Source organism: Tursiops truncatus, chromosome 3 (genome assembly GCF_011762595.2).
Source record: "Tursiops truncatus isolate mTurTru1 chromosome 3, mTurTru1.mat.Y, whole genome shotgun sequence".
Lineage (NCBI taxonomy): Eukaryota > Metazoa > Chordata > Mammalia > Artiodactyla > Delphinidae > Tursiops > Tursiops truncatus.
In genome coordinates, this window is record NC_047036.1 from 28,642,271 (window position 1) to 28,661,480 (window position 19,210).

Sequence of the window (19,210 nt, forward strand, 5' to 3'; positions counted from 1 at the left end):
TCAAACTAAAAATAGAGTTACAGTATGATCCAGCAATCCCACCCTTGGGCATATATCCGGAAAGGACAAAAATTCTAATTCGAAAAGATACATGCACCCCAATGTTCACAGCAGCACTATTTACAATAGCCAAGACATAGAAACAACCTAAATGTCCATCGACAGATGAATGGATAAAGAAGATGTGGTGTATATATACAATGGAATATTACTCAGCCGTAAAAAAGAGTGAAACAATGCCATTTGCAGCAATGTGGATTACCTAGAGATTATCATAGTAAGTAAAATAAGTCAGACAAAGACAAATACAATATGATATAACTTACATGTGGAATCTAAAAATGTTGATACAAATTAACTTATTTACAAAACAGAAACAGGCTCACAGACATGGAAAACAAACTTATGGTTACCAAAGGGGAAAGTCGGGGGGAGGGATAAATTAGGAGGTTGGGATTAACAGATACCACTATACATAAACAACAAGATCCTACTGTATAGCACAGGGAACTATATTCAATACCTTGTAATAACCTATAATGGAAAAGAATCCAAAAAAGAATATTTGGGTCAGATATTATATTCAGATCTGAAGTCTGACTCACTTTGCTGTTTGCTGTACGCCAGAAACTAACACAACATTGTAAACCAACTATACTTCAATGAAAAAAGTGTAAATAACTTAAAAATTTTTTTGTTTTTGTCTCTCTGAGTCAACTCCCCCATTGCAGCAGGATCTTGGTCAAGATTATTCACTCTAAGTGGGGCTGGAACATCTGAAGAGTGTCCACAGGCCGCTTTTAGTGATGGTTATAGTGGTTAATGGCTCCAAATATTTGGAGTCCAACTAGGAAAAAGCTAGCCCTATACTCCCACCAGAGGACAGCTATCTTGGTTTCACTCCTCAGTAGCTCCCCTAGTGTGACTGTGGTTTAAAAATGCAAAAATTAAAACTGAAAAGCAGGTCTGTAGCAAGTCAGCAGCCTCCACGCCTTGCCCATGACAAACTGTCTTGGCTTCCTCGCTTCTGAATCCTCAGAGACCCTCCCATCTTTACGCTCCTCCGTAATCTTATTCAAATGTGCCTTCTCACGGTGCTATGTCCCACTCTGGTATGACCCCACAAACCCTCTTCTTCCTCACCTTGCTCTGCATTAATGCTCATCCGGTTCAGATTCTCTGTCCAAACGCTTCCCTTCATCACTCTTTTCCATTAAGCCAAGTCTCATCTACACAGGCCAAGAGTTGAGAAAGCAGGGGCAGGACAGGAGTGGAGACGCAGACGTAGAGAATGGACTTGAGGACATGGGGAGGGGGAAGGGTAAGCTGGGACGAAGTGAGAGAGTGGCATGGACATATATACACTACCAAATGTAAAACAGATAGCTAGTGGGAAGCAGCCGCATAGCACAGGGAGATCAGCTCGGTGATTTGTGACCACCTAGAGGTGTGGGGTAGGGAGGGTGGGAGGGAGATGCAAGAGGGAGGAGATATGGAGATGTATGTATATGTATAGCTAATTCACTTTGTTATACAGCAGAAACTAACACACCATTGTAAAGCAATTATATGCCAATAAGGGTGTTAAAAAAAAAAACACAACAGACCTGAGCTTTCACCCTTTACCCCCTGGTAGACTTTATCTGCCTATGCTGGCTCATCCGGGCCCCGAGCCAATCCCAAACGCCAGAAATCTCAGTCCTACCATTTTGTGGGACTTGCTCCCAAGACCTGGTGTCAGGTGGTCTTGAAGTGAATGCAATTCTCACCTTGTCTTGCCTCATCTGCTACTGTTGCCCCAATGCTCTACTCAGATTTTGACTCAGTTTCCCTGACTCTAGAAATGAACCTAGCATGCTGGGCCCGGATTCTGAGGACCTACCTAGCTCTTGCAAGCCCAATTCCCATGGATAAGCAGGGCCCCATCCAAGATTTGAATTTCTTTAAAGAATGTCACACATGTGAAATGCACAAATCATAAGTATTCTGCTCAATGAATTATCACAAAGTGAATATGTCTATGTTACCATCAGGTCAAGAAATAGAACACTAATAGCATCCCAGAAATCTCCCTGGTGCCTCGCCCCAATCTCTACCCACCCCTTCCCAAGAGGAACCACTCTTCTGACTTAACACTGCAGATTAATTTTGCTTACTTTTGGACTTTAGAGAAATAGAATCATACAATATGCATTTTTTTAGTGGGTGTGTCTGGCTTCTTTCATTTCACATTGTTGTATGATTCAATCTTGTTGTTACATTGGACTCATACAAAATTCATTTTCACTTCACCTCATTCATCTTCATTCATATTACATTGAATGAAAGACCATAATTTATTTCCTCATTCTACTCTTGATGGACATTTGAGGGTTCCAGTTTTTGGTAAACTTTGGATTTTGCTAAGATCGATCAAGACTCCGATGGCAGGGGAGCCCTGCACACCTCATACCTACTTTGCGCTCCTCCCCAACTTTCACTTCTCTACCATCAATGGTTAGGACACCACCTGCCACACCTCCTGACTATAAATGCAAATTAAGTTCCAAATGCCTGTCTGGTCCTAAAAATGCAAACAATCTCATTTCTTGCAAACAAATTTGAAATACATTCACCCATTGTTTGAAATGTTGGGGATTGTGTTAGCTGCTCCCTTTGGGGTCTGCTGGGTTGGTGTCCTCTGCCCTCTGGGTCTCCTTACCTGTTGCTCCACCTGTTAGATGGCCTGAGGCTAACAAAACAGGGCCAGAACCCCACAGGTACCTTTTGACTTCCAGGAATCTGGCATGTCTTTCCAATATAGAATGCTAATATTTAGTTTGGAAAGCAGAGGACATAATCTGCTAAGGGTGGGGAGAGCAGCAGGAAGGATTAGCTATTTCACACCAGGCTCAAGATTAAGGCCGTTTTACAAGCTCTGCCCCAAATCAATGGTCAATGACTGTAGAGAGAATAAGTGAATCCCTGAAGCCTTAAAGTTGAAAAAGCAGAACAAGAATCTAAGATAGGGGACGCTAATCTGCACGCAGAAGAACTGGTCCTGTGCTAGTTGTCAAACACTAGACTTAGAGCCAGTTTAGTGTTCTGTCTTTGACAGGGGAATCTGAAGAGGTTTTCAGGATAACATGGCAGCCATCCTGAATGCAGACATTGAATGCTGCGGATACAGTGCTAGGAGAACCCTGGCCTGAGGGTGGGGAGGTGAAGGTCCTAGCTCTTCCTGGGTTGCATGCAAACATGTGCCCACAGCACTGAAGTGTTTATCTGTCCATAGCCCAGAAATCATAGTTACACATTTGTTTGAAATTTCACAGCAGGACGTTTGCTCATATGTCATCCATTATTATTTTTCTTTTCTTTTCTTGTCTTTTTTTATCACTGCAGTGATCAAGTTTACATTTTATTGCTTCTTAAACAGGTTGCCTTCTCATTCCCTGTCCTGAGATATCCTTTGGTGGGAAACATCTAGCACTTTCCATAAGGGAACCACTTCTATGTAAAATGACCATCCCAGTCGAGCCCAGCAGTTTAGTCAGAACATCATGGCTGTGTGGATGTTACTAGAAATAGTAGAGAGACAGTTAGAGAATGTCCACCTCTGATTCCAGACACCCCCTCCCTCCTCTCGTGTGAATCCCAGAACTTCTCGAACTTCTTGAAGACTCTCTGTGAAAATGCATCCAAGCAGAGGGATTAGGCTGTGCATGACCACAGCTGTGCGATATAAGAGGTAGGCAATTAGCAGAGATCGGATTTGTCCAAACTGGAGCCAAATCAGGGTTGGTACTGCACCTGGGGACTTATATAGAAAGATCTCCTGGCCCCTAACCTAATTGGGGTAAATCGCTCACAGTGATGTATGTGCCTTTGCACGGGAGTCACTTTAATAAAACAGGACACTGAATGCTTCCCCACGGCTGGAGGCATCGCTTCCAAATCCAATTACACCGACTCCTCTCACTGGCCGCAACATCCCAGCAGCATCTTTGCTCTCAGAGAGGCTTATTTTCACTCAGCCTCCTGGGCTTGAAGGCAAGAATAGGAACTGGGTGAGTTTCAATTTTCCCCAGTCAGTGCACACTTCAGACAGATGGTGGAAATTGCCCTTTGGCTCGATTTTCAGAGGAACTAGTTCCTCATAAGACCATCAATTAAAAAAATCCACAGGGCTTCCCTGGTGGCACAGTGGTGGAGAGTCCGCCTGCCGATGCAGGGGACATGGGTTCGTGCCCTGGTCCGGGAGGATCCCACATGCCGTGGAGCGGCTGGGCCCTTGAGCCATGGCCACTGGGCCTGCGCGTCCGGAGCGTGTGCTCCACAGCGGGAGAGGCCACAGCAGTGAGAGGCCCGCACACCAAAAAAAAGAAAAAATCCACAAATTGTACATTTAGTTTTGCAGTTTACAAAGCTTTTCCAGACTCCAGTGGTTTTCAGTCCAGGATTCACATTAGAACCATGTAGGGAACTTCTTAAATGGACAAACTCCTATGTCTTGCGAGAGGTTCTGATTGATTCAGAGTTGGGTCCACTGGCACATGGACATTTTAACAAAGCCCTCCAGATGATTTCAATGTAAAGTCAGGGCTGGGAACCACTGATGCCGCCTAACACATATAATGTCTCTGCTAGGAGGCTTCCCTCGATGGGAGAGGAAACCGAGGCTCAGAGAGGTAGCTGGCTTTGCCCACCATCACACAGCTCAGCCAGCACAGCAGAAATGGGAATCCAGTCTTTAGACTGGGAGTCCTGCCTCAAATTAACAACAACACCAAAGACAAAATGACAAAACATTTACACGGTGATCTGTAGTGTTTAAAGCACTTTCACATCATGGTCATATTTTATTCTTACAATAATCCTGTGCAGAGGCAGGAAAGCTATTATTGTTCCTACTACTATGTCATGGCTCCCATGTCAAAGATGAGGAGATGGAAGCCCAAGGGGGTAAGTGGTTTAAACCAACAAGCTTATCTTAAAAGCCTCCAGTGTGCTCAGAACTGTGTGGTGATAAAATCAGCAAACCCTCGTGTAGGACACACTACATGCCAGGCACTGAGATGTAAGTTCTATGAAAATGTCCATTTTACAGATGAGGACACTGGAGCCCAGAGAGGCTCCATGAGTTGTCTGAGGTCACACAGCTAGTGAGCAGTGTATGGAGGGAGAGGAACTCTGCAGCTGGGCTCCACGATCTGGGTTGTTATCCACCATGCTTTGCACTTCTGATGGCTACAAAGGAGTAGTGGCCCCTACCTTCAAGAAGCTCCAACGCACAGAACCCAGCCCAGCCATGGCTTGGTGGACAGGTCAGAGGACCTTGGGACCACGGGTTCTGAGCCAACTAAGGCATCCCTCTTTCTGATAAAGGGCTCTCTCAGCACACTCTCCCTTCCCAAAGTCGGCTCTGATACCGGGTGCTGCGGGGATCTAGGTATGGTCCTTCAATAGCAGTGAATGTTCCTTGGGCACTGCTTCTAGAGTCTGTTCTGGGCACCACTGCCCATCCCAGATACAACGAGTCAAAATTTTTGGAGGGTGGGACCTAGGAAGGGGCATTTTTTAAATTAAAAAATGTTATTGGAATATAATTGTGCAGCATTAGCTAAAACCTCTAGCAAGTCACGTAACAATCATTTCTGTGATGGGAACAATTAAGATCTAGTCGCCTAGAAACTTTGAAGTTTATAATACATTGTTGTCTATAATGACTACGCTCTGCATGAGATCTCCAGGGCTTATTTATCTACTGATTGCAAGCTGGTACTGGAAGGGGCATTTTTAGCAAGCACTTAGGTGATTCTTAAGGAGCTGATTATAGCATAAAGGACTAGGCAAGGCAGCTACTGGTTAGGAGGTAGGATTGGATCCGCCTCCATCCTCTGGGCCTGGAAAGGGCATTTTCCTAAAAGGACTGCCCTGAGCTGAGGGTTCCTTGTGAGGAGGGCTACGAGGTCAAGGGCACTCTCCCCGGGGGTGTAGGTCTACACCAGGGAGCAACTGTTACATTTTCAAGGAATGTTGTAAGCCAGCGGGCTTCCTGTTGGTAGCTTGAAATCAGCTGTAGTGGGAGTACTTCTATGGTGGGAATTGACAAATGCTGTAAATCAGAATGTTTCTTTCTTCTTGTTTTTCTCCTGGAAGAGCAGTTGTTAAACTTTGACCAGCATACCCCTCGCTCCACCTCTCTGGGCTCGGCGTCCCCCCATGTAAGAGGAAGACTTGGGGGCAGTTGAAACTTTCAGGCCAGCTTAATGCAGGCTTGCAGGGAGCCTTTTCTGACTGGGGGAGACCTCGTGAACCCAGGATCCCTTCCCTCCTCCCTTTCCTCTCATCTGCCTCCCTCTCTGTGCTGACTTAACCCGGCCTTCTTCGGGGTCCTGGTCAGACTCCCCCCATTGCTGCCTCTGTTTGTTGAGGCTGCAAGGTTATTATTTTGCTCCTTCCTGTTGACAACTGCATCGGAGGTTAGTGGGACTTCCAATTGCTTAACACGTTAGCTTTCTAGATATGGTACGCAACACCAAAATCAAGCAAACGAACCCCCCGTAACCATAAGCTAAAAACTCGGCTCACCTTGACCCTTGTAAGTGCGCCTCTCACAGTAGCCTGGCTCTTCTGTGATAGAACATTTTCAGTGTGTGTCTAGTCACCCAGCCCGGAGAGTGCCCTGACCTGCCTGCCACAGCTTTCCATAGCTGGGGCCACTTGAGCTCCACCTGCAGGCTCTGGGCACAATACCCATGCAGTGAGAGAAGCCCAGGGAAGGCTTGCATCGGGTCCTGTTCTGTTCCTGGTGCTGGAATCCTGCGTGGTCAACTGTTAAGACCCCATTTCTTCCATAACAGGCCCTTCAGGCCCTGGATCTCTGCTCAGTGCCCAGATCAGTGGCTGACTCCTAGGGCCAGCCTGCATCCCCGTATTCTGTTGGCCCCAGCATCCATGGTGTGTGGCTGGACCGTCTTTCTGAATGCCTGGCAGAATTCCCAGATGCTGCCTCCTTACAGCTCAGCTTGTCGCCTGACCCCTTCCGTCTTGCGCTGTCCCTCTCATTGTCGACTCTCCTGCTCTTCTTGGGAGGAATGATAGGTTTCAAGGTCCTGGCCCCTTCTCATCCTGGTCCGTCTCATTCCTAGAGAGCAGTAAAGCGCCCCTCTGCATTCTTCTTTTTCTAATAAGTTTATTTATTTATTTATTTATGGCTGCATCGGGTCTTCGTTGCTGCACGCGGGCTTTCTCTAGTTGCGGTGAGCGGGGTCTCCTCTTCGTTGCAGTGCGTGGGCTTCTCATTGCGGTGTCTTCTCTTATTGCGGAGCACGGGCTCTAGATGCGCAGGCTTCAGTAGTTGTGGCCCGCGGGATCGGTAGTTGTGGCTCACGGGCTCTAGGGCGCAGATTCAGTAGTTGTGGCTCGCGGGCTCTAGAGCACAGGTTCAGCAGTTGTGGTGCACGGGCTTAGTTGCTCCGCGACATGTGGGATCTTCCCGGACCAGGGCTCGAACCCATGTCCCCTGCATTGGCAGGCAGATTCTTAACCACTGCGCCACCAGGGAAGTCCCCTGAAGTCCCCCTCTGCATTCTTGATATCAACCAGGTTTAATCTCTGCACGCTTCCGAAGGTTTCACACCTTCTCATTTACCCATTTTGCTCAGTAATTCTATTATCTGTCTGTTTTCGCATCTGGCTCACCTCCCTGTCAAAATATGCTCAGCCTCGTCTAACATGCATGTGCAGGCACACAGACTAATAATAACAGCCCAGATCAGCCCCCTTCCTCCCACCCTGCAGCCCAGAGCAGGTGAACAATTGCTACCATGTGACTCCTGCACATTCCCAGAAAAATCCCTCGGCCATTTAAAGAGATCATAGGTGTGTCCTCTTCCACCCTGGAGGAAATTCATTGGTGAAATTGGAAGTGGCAGCAGCCACGTGACGGAGGAAGAGCATCCGGACTCAACCAGAAGATCAGCTTGAATTATGCCAGGGGAGGGCGGGCCTGGCCAGGTCTGAGTAATAAGGTAACTTGTTTTTGTTTTTTTTTTTCCTGTTTCACCAGGATACTTAAATATGGTTGAGTATTCATTCATTCATTTATCAAATATTAATATTTATCTCCTTCACCTTCTTCAAGCCATTGCTTAAATGTCACCTTATCAGCAAGATCTTCGTTGACCACTGTCTTCAAACCCCATCTCCAGCACTGTTCCACATTCTTCATCCCTCACCCCACTTCACTGTTCTCCACAGCTCATACCATCAACTGACCCATGATATTTTTCCTCATTTGTTTGTTGATGGTGTGTTTCCTTCCACTAGTCTGTAAGCTCCATTAGAGCAGAGACTATGCAGGACAGTGCCTAGGGCAGTGGCCTAAATCCCAGTAATCTCAGAATGTTCAGTTTTGTCTATGTTCTGGAAAACATGTCATGTCTTACTGAAACAATGTCTGCCCCTTCCAGAGGAAGTTGGTATCCTTGCTCCCCTAAAATTGTATCGTATCAGCAACTAGCTAATCCATGGTGCTGGAATCCTCCCATTTCTCTTCCCTTCAGAGTATTTAAGAAGAGAGATTTTGGAGCCAAATTATCTGAGTTGGAATCCTGTCCTGTCATTTACTAGATGTGTGATCACAGGTAACTTACTTCTCTGTGCCTTAGTTTCCTCATCTGTAAAATGGGAATAATGCACGGATCAACCTCACAGAACTATGACGAAGATTCAGAGAGTTGGTATTGGTAATGGGCTTAAGATAGTGCCCAGTCTACAATGAAGACTATATAAATGTTTGTTAAATTTCCTCCATTCTCCCATTGCTGACTGCTTCTCCCTCCTAACTCTCTCCTACCCAAGAACTTTCCACAGTGGAAGAACTAAGGTAGAGTGGCATCCATTCTATGGGAAATGTTGCCATTAGAATTTCAGTGGAGGCAATGGGGGTGTGAGCAGATTGGATTATAGTCCCCAACTCTTTGCTCCCTCCCAGTCAGAGGATTCCATACCCCCATCCATTGTCATTAGACACACTCGTGTAAACAAAGAAGAACAAAGAGTTTGCTCACTCCCCAACTCTATAAAGATGAAGTTGTCAGCCACTGCAGTGCACCCTAAGAGGAACAGAGGATGAAAAATGGGATGAGGCACTTGGCTTTGGAAAAACAGCCCCTTGGATGGTTGGATGCACAGATCGGGGAGAATTTTAATGAACCCAGATTCTTGCATCCTCCCACACGTAGAAGAGCAAAAAAACCATTAACTTGAGATATCCATTCTTGTGACCAGCAGTAATCTTATTTTTTTTCAATTTTTATTGAAATATAGTTGGTTGATTTACAATGTTGTGTTAGTTTCAGGTGTACAGAAATGTGATTCAGTTAAATCTATCTATCTATCTATCTTAGATTCTTTTCCATTATAGGTTATTACAAGATATAAGTATAGTTGCCTGTGCTATAGAGTAGGTCTTTGTTGTTGGTTATCTATTTTATATATAGTAGTGTGTGCATTTCAGCATTAATCTTTTACAAGATGTATACTGAATTGCATGTATTTCCTAGCCAAGAATCATATATAAACTCTCTCCTCCTTTACCTCTTCAGAAAGGTTCCCTCCGAGCTACTGAGGGGCTGTCTCCCAGGTTGTAGTCCTCAGTAAGGTCCTTGAATAAAACTTAAACTCACAACTCTTTTGCTGTGTGTTTTTCTTTAAGGCTTCCCATGCGCCCTGTGGGTGGAGTACACATCTCATCTCAATGAATTTGGACTTGGCCACATGAAAAACTCTAGTCAATGGAATGTGAGTGGTTGTGATTGTTTTTGCTGTATCCAAACAGAGCCTTACATACAATTGCATGGTATTGTATTTATTGGCTGAGGCCTTCCTACTCTTGTTCTCCATATGCCCTCCGGATGTGCCACATGGTACCTACTCCCTCCAGCTGGGTTCCAGAATGAGAAAACAGGTGGAGCCCAGATAAGCTCGGCTGAGTCCAGCCAATCCCAGCAGAGCCACGGCCAACCTGCTGCTGAGCCACAGTCCTTAGTAAAGTGAGCAAAAGGGAAATGTGCTGCCAGCCACTGAGAGAGCATCGTTTGTTACACTGCAGAACTGACTAATCCAGGGCAAGAGCAGTAGGAGGAGAACATATGTCTCACAAGACTGTTCAAACGAGATTATTTTTTCACAGAGGGATCTCTGTGTGTGTTGTATATGTGTCTGTGAATGTGCTGTTCATCCAAACACAAAACAACTTAAATAATCATCACTCTTATATTGGTACCAACCTGGTCTTTATGTATATTTCCATTTCTAGAAATGTGGTCTTGGGAAGTGAGAAGGGAAGCTAAACATAAAATTAAAAACAATAAATTGTTGACCAACTGGCATTACCTCTCTGGCTCCCTGGTTATTTGTCTCAAGAGGAAATGAACAGCAGGAATTCTAGAATCATGGCATTTTGGATATGAAAGGAGAAAAAAAGACAGGGAAGGATTCTGATCCAACCTCTCCCTTTTACAGGTTGGGCAACTAAGGCCTGGAGAGATGAAGTGCTTTGGCCAAGTGCCTGATAGGAGAATATTTAGAGCACTGAAAGCGGGTTGTGTGCCTATCTGAGAAAGTTGCAATATCTAAGAAGAAATTTTCAAGAATGTGTCGAAAGCATTTTTCCTCTCTAATTCCTGCTTTTTTCTACATCTCGGTTAGAATCCTGGGAGACCACAGGAGTAGCAAAAGCTTCCAGCGTCCATCAGAATTTGGTTCTCCTTTTCCTTCTGGGCAGAGAGTTAAAGTTTGCTTCATGGGCTCCCCTGTAGTTAGACAGAGACAGGTGAAGGAGTTGGGGCCTCTGAAAGTGGGCAGAAATGATGTACTTTTCGTCTAGTCCTGGTCTATAAGATAGTCACACATTCTCTCTCTCTCTCTCTCTGATCCATTACTGCCCAGAGGATGATGAAATGGAAGACTTCAGTCGTATGGGCTTAGTACAGCCCATAGATGGAAGGGTCCTGAGTCCTCTTCTGATGCCCACTGGACTGGGACATGGGTGAGAAACAAATTTTGGTTGTTAAGCTTCTGAGACAGAGAGAGGTTGGGTGTTATAATGACTAGCCTTACCTAGATGACTAATCCAGGGATAATCCAGAGACAATCAATGCAGCTTAGTTTAGATGGTAACTACCGTATTTAACCAAGTAGAAGAGCTGTAAATAAGAAGGAAGCCCCTGACATCTGGCCCACTGCCACTGTTCCTTCTTGAATACCATCATCAAAGTCTCCGAGTAACCTGTGCCTTGCTTCCTCTGCATTTTCAGCCCCACACACTGTCACATTCAACACACTGTCACGTGTGTTGAACACACGTGTCCACAGGTGTTCAACAACACTTGTTGATGGCTGACTGACTACTTTTATAAAGCCATACACAATATATTATTTTGATTCACAGATCCATTGAAAGAGCACTTGACTTGAGCTCCACAATACATTCTTCCCATTAAGCAATAGGCCCTCCATATTACTGAGGGCTATGTTCTGAGACCTTATGGATTCTTCCAATAAAGCTGCCCGTGTTCATCAATGCGAACTCTAGGACAGATGGGGGACAAAGCCAACTGAGATGTGGTTGCTGGATAAGTGAGCTTTGGATAGTGATGCACTTGTGTAGCCCAAAGTAAGACAACAGCACTTAGAAAAAGAGAATATAATATGCTTAACACCTTAAAACGTAAGTGCTATTGTCAATTATAAAAGAATCCCTCTATAGATTTCTTAATAAGTCCACCATCCTACAAATGTATATTAACAACCAGTAGGCCTAACTCCCAATTGGTTGCTAGGTTTCCTGTGTCAGTGCATTTGCACATGGAAATACAAAGGCCCACGCAAACGTCTGCGTATTTGGCTACCGTGACATTGGCCTGGCAGAACCCAGTAAATCATCGTTGACTCACTGCTTTACAATAATAGCATCATCTCTTTGTGCAACGTGTAGTTGATGGTGTGTCTTCCAGACAACCCTCTCTGAGATTACCAAGGGAAAAAAAAGATTAGGAAGTCCGTATCTAAAAGTTTAGTCAATTTCTCCTTATCTTTGTAAACATTCTTGTAATATTATCCATAATGATATTTCATCCTTGGCCTGGCAGACATCCCATACCATGCTTCTCAACTCAGCTTCAGAGACAGAAATTAATTTTAATATTATGACAAGAACAATATAATTTGGAAGGGAAGTTTGCTGCTTTGCTGATACCTCCAGTTCTGTCAATTACCAGCTTATTTACAAGTCAAAATATAAGTGGCTTGGGATGCTTTTATGGGAGTGCCTCAGCAGAGGGACTGATCTGCACCTGGATGTCTGGAATGCCTTTCTGAATGTCCTTGATTGCTTAAAAAACTAAAAATAGAACTACCATATGACCCAGCAATACCACTACTGGGCATATACCCTGAGAAAACCATAATTCAAAAAGAGTCATGTACCGCAACGTTCATTGCAGCACTATTTACAATAGCCAGGACATGGAAGCAACCTAAGTGTCCATCGACAGATGAATGGATAAAGAAGATGTGGCACATATATACAATGGAATATTACTCAGCCATAAAAAGAAATGAAATTGAGTTATTTGTAGTGAGGTGGATGGACCTAGAGACTGTCATACAGAGTGAAGTAAGTCAGAAAGAGAAAAACAAATACCGTATGCTAACACATATATATGGAATATAAATATAAATATATATGGAATATATATATGGATATATATATATCTAAAAAAAAAATGGTTCTGATGAACCTAGGGGCAGGACAGGAATAAAGACGCGGACGTAGAGAATGGACTTGAGGACACAGGGAGCGGGAAGGGTAAGCTGGGACGAAGTGAGAGAATGGCATGGACATATATACACTACCAAATGTAAAATAGATACTAGTGGGAAGCAGCCGCATAGCACAGGGAGGTCAGCTCGGCGCTTTGTGACCACCTGGAGGGGTGGGAGAGGGAGGGTGGGAGGAAGGGAGGCGCAAAAGGGAAGAGATATGGGGATATATGTATACATATAGCTGATTCACTTTGTTATAGAGCAGAAACTAACACAACTTTGTAAAGCAATTATACTCCAATAAAGATGTTTAAAAAAAAAAAGACCCATTATAATCCCCGCCGTTTCTTTCAGACTCTGTGCATGTTCCAGACACACAGAGCTGAAGTGTGGCCAGTGAGTCAGTCTGGGAAGAGCAGCAGATAATGTTCCCTTTAATACCCTGGGCAGTTCAGAAGAGCGGTTTCCTGCTTAGGAAATTCCTCAGGAGCACTTACATGCTTACTGAATGAGGGATGAGTGAACCAAGGGTCGCAGCCTCCAACGGGTTGTCTTCGTTCTCAGTCTTTACCCCTCTGGAGGTCACATTTAGCCCCATGTCACTTCATGGATTAACAGGAACAAGGATTTTGTGGGTGGACAGGTTCCACATATCACGGCAGACCCTTGGCCAGATTCCTTATCAGGCATCTCCGTCTTCCCCTCCAAAGTTCTTCTCCTTGTCAGTTGCCTTGTCTTACCCCTTTATCTTCCTTTCACTCCGCTCTAAATCCCCTTGGCAGTCCCAAGCCATCCTGCTCTCCCTCAACTTCTGTGTCTCACAGACTAAAATACCAGGCTGATATCTAGAGAAATAACCATGAGCATTCCTCAGAGTATGCCCCATGGGGCAAGTCCTCCCACCACGTGCCTTGTTATAGCCTTTGCCCCACAGAAACGGCTCCCTTTCTATGCAGGCACAGGGCTGCATGGAAAATGTGATCTCTCCATGCTGTTTCAGAAGCAATGAAGATTGACACATGGCTGCCCACTCAAAAGCCCAGCTGCCTCCTTCGCCTCAATTTCAGCTTTCCTTCCTTCAGGCAGGGACTTCCTTGGGTCTCCCCAAAGCGGGGGATGCCCTGTCCACAGAGCACCCAGGACCTGACCCTATCATAGAACTGATAATGAAACCTGATTTATCTTTCTTCCTGAACCTGCCCAGGCCGGTAGCTCATGGATGTCAAGAACAGTGTTTATTATTTTATTAGTTTTTCTTCTATGTTCCTCATCCTTAATATAAATCTCAATAAATGGTTTTGAATAAATAAATGTATTGGGTGTCAGCTGCATTTAGAGGGAAGTTGGTAAGGATTTTTTCTCTAACGGGCTCTAAATCATTGGCGTATGTGGTTGAGAGGGTAATGCCTTGTCTATATTGGGTGGTTTAAAAATTGATAATAATGGCGATGTGTGTTTTGATAGGATTTCCAATTTTCAAAGTATTTCCTTATAAAATATTTATTTTATTCTTTTCCCAACACCGTGAGGTTTCTGGATGGTATCACTGAGTTTGCCAATGCTTGTGGCTATTCAACAGTAGAGGCGGGGCTGGCAACTTGCCTTCTGAGTGTAAATTGGTGAAATCTTTCTGGTAATGCATGTTAAAGCCTTAAGAATATAGATGCACTTTTTTTTTTAAGAACAGTATACATAGTTGCCTGTCATTTTTATTTTTTCTCTTTATTTTTAACATCTTTATTCGAGTATAATTGCTCTACAATGTTGTGTTAGTTGCTGCTTTATAACAAAGTGAATCAGCTATACATATACATACATCCCCATATCTCCTCCCTCTTGCGTCTCCCTCCCACCTTCCCTATCCCACCCCTCTAGGTGGTCACAAAGCACCGAGCTGATCTCCCTGTGCTATGCAGCTGCTTCCCAGTAGCTATCTATTTTACATTTGGTAGTGTATATATGTCCATGCCACTCTCTTCGTCCCAGCTTACCCTTCCCCCTCCCTGTGTCCTCAAGTCCATTCTCTATGTCTGCGTCTTTATTCCTGTCCTGCCCCTAGGTTCATCAGAACCATTTGTTGTTGTTGTTGTTTTTAGATTCCATATATATGTGTTAGCATGAGGTATTTGTTCTTCTCTTTCTGACTTACTTCACTCTGTATGACAGACTCTAGGTCCATCCACCTCATTACTAATAACTCAATTTCGTTTCTTTTTATGGCTGAGTAATATTCCATTGTACATATGTGCCACATCTTCTTTATCCATTCATCTGTCGATGGACACTTAGGTTGCTTCCATGTCCTGGCTATTGTAAATAGAGCTTCAATGAATATTGTGGTACATGACTCTTTTTGAATTATGGTTTTCTCAGGGTATATGCTCAGTAGTGGGATTGCTGGGTCATACGGTAGTTCTATTTTTAGTTTTTTAAGGAACCTCCATACTGTTGTAGATACACTTTGAATTGGAAAATACACTTCTAGAAATTTATCCAAAGGAAAAGAAATGTGCAAAAACAATTTTGTACACACACAAAACATCCCCCCTGTGCTATTTATAAAAAAAGAATATTGGGAAAAAAATCTAAATATCAAATCATAAAGGCTTATTTAACTAGATCATGGTATAGATATTCAGCAAAATATTGTTTAATTTTAAAAATAATGTGATAAAACTTTTAATGATATGGAAGCATGTGAAAGAAAGAAGATAACTGGGTACAGAAAGTGGATGTGTTTGACCTCAATTCTAATATATGTATCTCCATATGTGCACAGAAGAAAAACTGGGAATATATATATATGCACCTGGTATATTAGCAGTGGTTATCTCTGGGAGGATGATTCTAAAATTAAAAAATATTATTTTTGTAATAAAATAAATTGTTACTAAAATACCTAAATAAAATTAAAAGTTATTACTTTTATAATTGAGGGGGAAAATCCCAATAAAAATTTTAACACCATAAAAACAATCACTTCACGGACACCTGGCATTTTGGAATGTAAATACATGGACGGAGTCCCCACTAGGGTGAGGTACAGACATTGGTTATATGTGTCATGGAACAGTTTTCAGTTGTTGACAGCCAGCCTCCCCGTGTTAATTAGTGGTTGTGTCTGAGCACGTGACCCATCTCTTGGGCAATAAAGAGGGGTTTCAACATTTCTTGATGTCCTGCTCACTTGTTTTTAAGAACTCCCTCCACTTCTCAGAATTCCATTATTATGTCTATCTTAGGGTTATTTTAAATCCCCTGGGGCAACTAGCTATTATTTGCCATTAAGCTTCTGACAAGTGGATGAGAGGCAATTTCATGGAAAAACCCCTTGCACTGAGCCTCAGAAAAGGGTGCGTCATCTTATTAAAATGGAGTTTAAGAAGTTCAGCTGGGTTCTCTCTGCGAAGCTGTGTACTTGTTTTACCCTGGCCCCTCAGCTTCTGGTCATCCTTGGGATACGAAGCAAAAGGAATTAGAAGTTTAAAGTGTGGAAAAGAGGGAAAGAAGGTGGAGAAAGTGGGAGAATCTGGAAGTCCAAAGGGTGGTAAGGAAGAGCGGCAGTTGGTGGACTGAAGGGTTAATGCCCCACTCTCTTGTCTATGGCCAGAAATCTGAGCATCTCTGCCACATCCTGAAACCACTCCCAGTGCCAAAGTCTCTCTCTCCCCTTACCTTGCTCCATCTTGTACCGGCACATCCTGTCCTTACCTGATTTAATCACCTGTTCTCACTCTTGTACGATATGTTCTTTCAAACTTCCTTCTTCATTCAAAGCATCTGGGCTACTTACACAGCAAGATAATTACTTGTCTCTCTTACTGGCTTATATTTACTCTATTTTTTCTTCTTTCCCCTTTACTCAGCTTCCCTCAGGAGCCCTCTCTTAGCAGAAAAGCCACCTGTCCAATCAAAGATGTAACGGCCAGGGATCTGAGCTAGGCTGGATCTGTGGGGAGAGCAAAAAGTACTCCCAGTGCAGACTCCTTGAGAGAAAAAGGAAGGAGGAATGAGAACCAGGGTTCACCCCTTTAAATGCATTTTCAGAAAACTTCAGGATGACTCTAGTTTAGTGGCTGGAACACCTATCCATCCATCCATCCATCCATCTTTCAAATGTCCACTGAGCATCTCTGATGCAGCAGACATGCGCAGGGCCCTGATAATTTAGTCTTGTGCTAAAGCAACCCTCCTAGTACTTAGGCTGGTAGAGAAGAGAAAAGCTAGTATAACACTTTAGTGTAAATGACAGAAGTATTAAGATGGAGCTCTGCAGGGGCCATGAGAGCCAAGAGCTGGCAGATTTGACCTACTCAAGGAGGTTGGGGCTTCCCTGGGGAGGCTACCTGAGGGATGACGAGTAGAAAGTCCCTCTTCTCTCTCTATTCACAGCCCTGCGTATAAATGGATATGCAGATGCTCCTGGTTGCTTCTCCAACAACCATTTCCCCTTTGTTTTTGTACACAGAGCCCAGTTTTGTCAGCTATCAGCTGTCCAGTCCCAGCAGATGGGGTGTTATCATTCTACGGTAACTGTGGTAATCTCACTTCCCATTTATCTGTGATTGGTTTAGGACTGGTTATTCCACCCAGTTCTGGGCACTGAGACATGGCAGAAGTCTTCTGGGGTCTGCTGGGGAAGATTTTCCTCCCTGGTCAAAAGAGAGAGGGTGGAAGAAAAGGGTCCCCAGATAAAAAGAGTCTGGGTCCTTGGTTGTATTATGAGCTCCTAAAGCAAACCTGGGACTGGTTTTCTGAGGACTTTTTTGGTGAGTGTTACACGTCCATGGTTTAGTCTGCTTTTAGCCAGGCATCTGGCCTTTGGGGGATGATTTCATCAACGTCTGGCATGGACAGCTCAGTGGTCTAATTGGTGAAATGGGTATGTTTTCAACCCTAGTGGCCTACGGGTGGAAAATGTGGATGTGAGTGAGAACTCTCAGTATGCTGCTGTGAAGGGAAGGAACAAAATAGCTTGTGGCTGGGATATTGCTTTATTGGGCACGTTCAAAGTAATCATATCCTCACTATTGCTTTATGTTTTTTTTTTGTTTTTTTTTTTTGCGTTACGCGGGCCCCTCACTGTTGTGGCCTCTCCCGTTGCGGAGCACAGGCTCCGGACGCGCAGGCTCAGCGGACATGGCTCATGGGCCTAGCCGCTCCGCGGCATGTGGGATCTTCCCGGACCGGGGCATGAACCCGCGTCCCCTGCACCGGCAGGCGGACTCCCAACCACTGCGCCACAAGGAAAGCCCTGCTTTATCTGTTTGAATATCCTTTTGAGTTTTTTCTTTTCGGTTCTCTGGACAATGGCAGATTTAGTGCTAGGAGTCATTAAAAGTGAAAGTCCAATAATTACTCTGCCTATCTGTTTTTTGATGTGCATGTTCTGTCCAAGAAAATACAGAACCTGATTGGTTATTTAGCCACGTATGTAAATACTCCCACGTTGTGAGACATTTTCTCAAATTTGAGGAAAGTCATACATATTTGGCGCCAACCACTTTAAGTCCTATAAATGGACTAATCTGATTCAGTTTTCTGGATATTTTTCTAGCAAACAAAAGCAGCCCGCATGTTCCAGGGTCTCCCACTGCAGACTCAGAGTTTTGCGAGCCAGGAAAACTATATCTTGCTGCGTCTCGGGCACAGGAAAACAGACTCGGCAGCTCTGCTGCCCAGGCTGTCATGTGCGCCATTTCCTCAATGTTTGTCTGGGAGGGGGTCTTCTGGGAAAAGTCATATCCTTGTTCTCAGTCTAGTCCTTTGCTTGGCCGTTCGCAAGTGTTATTTGGTAATGAAGAGTCCACGAGATGGTCAGGCCTTGGGGCTGGATGTGAACTGATGTGCAGTATGATCCAGGTGGAGGTCACACACTTTGGGACTGGCACACTTAGGGATCTGGACAGGTACAAAATAACCCTCATTCACCCGAGAGGCGACGCAAGCTGCAGAAAGAATTGGACAGTGGTTTCTAGAGCTGGTTCTGCCATTTCTCAGTCAGATCGATTTGGGCCCATCTCTTCCTCTTTCTGAGATGAATTTCTTTTAATAGAAACTGTCGAGAGGGTCACATCTGTCTTGCTTTCCTCAGCCAACTCTTGTGAGGATGAGATGAATTAATGTTATGAAAACGCTCCACGGGACTGCAAGTGCTACGTGAGTGTGAACCAGTGGTCAGTAAGAGGTGAGTGCTCCCAGATCCTCCACGTCTCTCTGACTCTTTGAGTGGAGGTCTAATTCCAGATGGAGAAGGTTCTCCTTTCTCCCTGAATGTCTTTTGATTTAGGAACTCCCAAGTATCCTTGCTTTAGGACTCTTGGTTACTGAGGGGCTGCCATGTGCCACCATGGTGATGATATCCCTTTGGCTGGGAGCCCAGTGACCCCTGTGT

At 44.3% G+C, this 19,210-nt stretch overlaps 1 protein-coding gene across 6 annotated transcripts in view; it reads right to left on the minus strand.

The window, feature by feature from the left end:
- Nucleotides 1–19,210, minus strand: part of PRLR (prolactin receptor) — a 175,904-nt gene that overhangs the window by 30,907 nt on the left and 125,787 nt on the right. For 2 of the 6 annotated variants that reach the window (XM_019930156.3, XM_019930157.3), the window contains one exon: nucleotides 18,748–18,914. The exons of 2 other annotated variants lie outside the window; for them this stretch is intronic. In XM_019930156.3, coding sequence (XP_019785715.2) covers nucleotides 18,748–18,809 — 62 coding nt within the window. In that variant the 5' untranslated portion in view covers nucleotides 18,810–18,914. Of the gene's footprint in view, nucleotides 1–13,313; nucleotides 14,129–18,747; nucleotides 18,915–19,210 lie in introns of those variants that run through there. 2 more of the 6 variants (XM_073802052.1, XM_073802053.1) reach the window with 2 other exon arrangements.